The sequence below is a fragment of the Trachemys scripta genome, chromosome 11, assembly GCF_013100865.1.
Source record: "Trachemys scripta elegans isolate TJP31775 chromosome 11, CAS_Tse_1.0, whole genome shotgun sequence".
Lineage (NCBI taxonomy): Eukaryota > Metazoa > Chordata > Testudines > Emydidae > Trachemys > Trachemys scripta.
The window spans coordinates 74,685,991-74,686,955 of record NC_048308.1 but is presented as its reverse complement, the minus strand read 5'-3'; the positions used below and the strand labels follow the sequence as shown (position 1 = coordinate 74,686,955).

Here is a 965-nt window from a genome sequence, read left to right as displayed (position 1 = left end):
TAATAACAGGAGTTCTCTCCCCTGGAGAGGAATGGAACTCTTTCTCCAGTAACTCTCTTTTCTTTTAAAATGTTAGATTTAGTTCATAAGAATTGGCTATAAGCATGTATTGGGGTAAGATGTGAAATATTCATTGCCCTGGTGCGTAATGGGTCTGATCTCTTGGGGCTGGTAGAACTTTATATATGGGGAATAGATTTTAAGTAACCCTCGCTATATAGACTTGGGTGTCTGGGTGGGGGCCAAAGGCTGGATTGCTTAAAGGGAACGGTGTTTCGGCTCCTTGGTAACCAGTATAGTAGTGGACAAGCTGTTTTGTTACTGCCTTGGGGAATCTAATGATGAGAACATACCACCATTTCTGGGGCTTGTCTGCCCTGTTCTTTGCAGTTTGCCCTGACTGAGTATTCTCAGTATAGCCCCTCCAGCGACCCGGGTCACATAATACAGAGCAGGGACTGGACCTCACTCCGGCCTTGCCTGGGGCTGCTCCTTTGCCCCCAGGGGAACTGGCTCAGCAACACTTGAACAAGCCGGGGCAGGTGGTTTTGGGGGCTGGAGCCCCCCGCTGCCAGCCCTGCGGGGGTGGGCAGACGGGACGTGTCCGAAGCGCCCCTGGGTGCGCTCCCGCGGGCGGGGGAGCTCTGCCCACGCCGGGCTGCTGGGCTGAGGCGAACAGGCCCCGGCCTCTTGCTGCCTCCTCCCACCCCAAACACCGCCGCGACCCTGGCGAGCGCGGCCCGGGGCCAACCGGGCTGCGCGGGGGAGGGCGGCCCGTGTCCCCCGGACTGAACTGGGGGAGGCGGGACCGGAGTCCCGGTGCTGTCACCGCTACCTGCGGCGCCGCGAACCGCCCGGCCGGAGCCCGCCCCTCGGAGCGAGCCAGGCGCCGCATCCCGGAGATGGCGGCTCGGGGCCCGGGCCGCCTCCTGCTGCTGCTGGGCCTGGCCGCGCCGTTCTGCCCC

General features: G+C 61.3%; 1 protein-coding gene across 1 annotated transcript in view; it reads left to right on the top strand.

Moving 5' to 3' along the window:
- Nucleotides 1–902: 902 nt before the first annotated feature.
- The window catches only part of POFUT2 (protein O-fucosyltransferase 2), a 27,810-nt gene continuing 27,747 nt past the window's right edge, over nt 903–965 (top strand). Inside the window, exon 1 of the mRNA XM_034786088.1 lies at nt 903–955. Within this exon, the coding sequence (XP_034641979.1) occupies nt 903–955 (53 nt within the window). The remainder of the gene's footprint in view (nt 956–965) is intronic.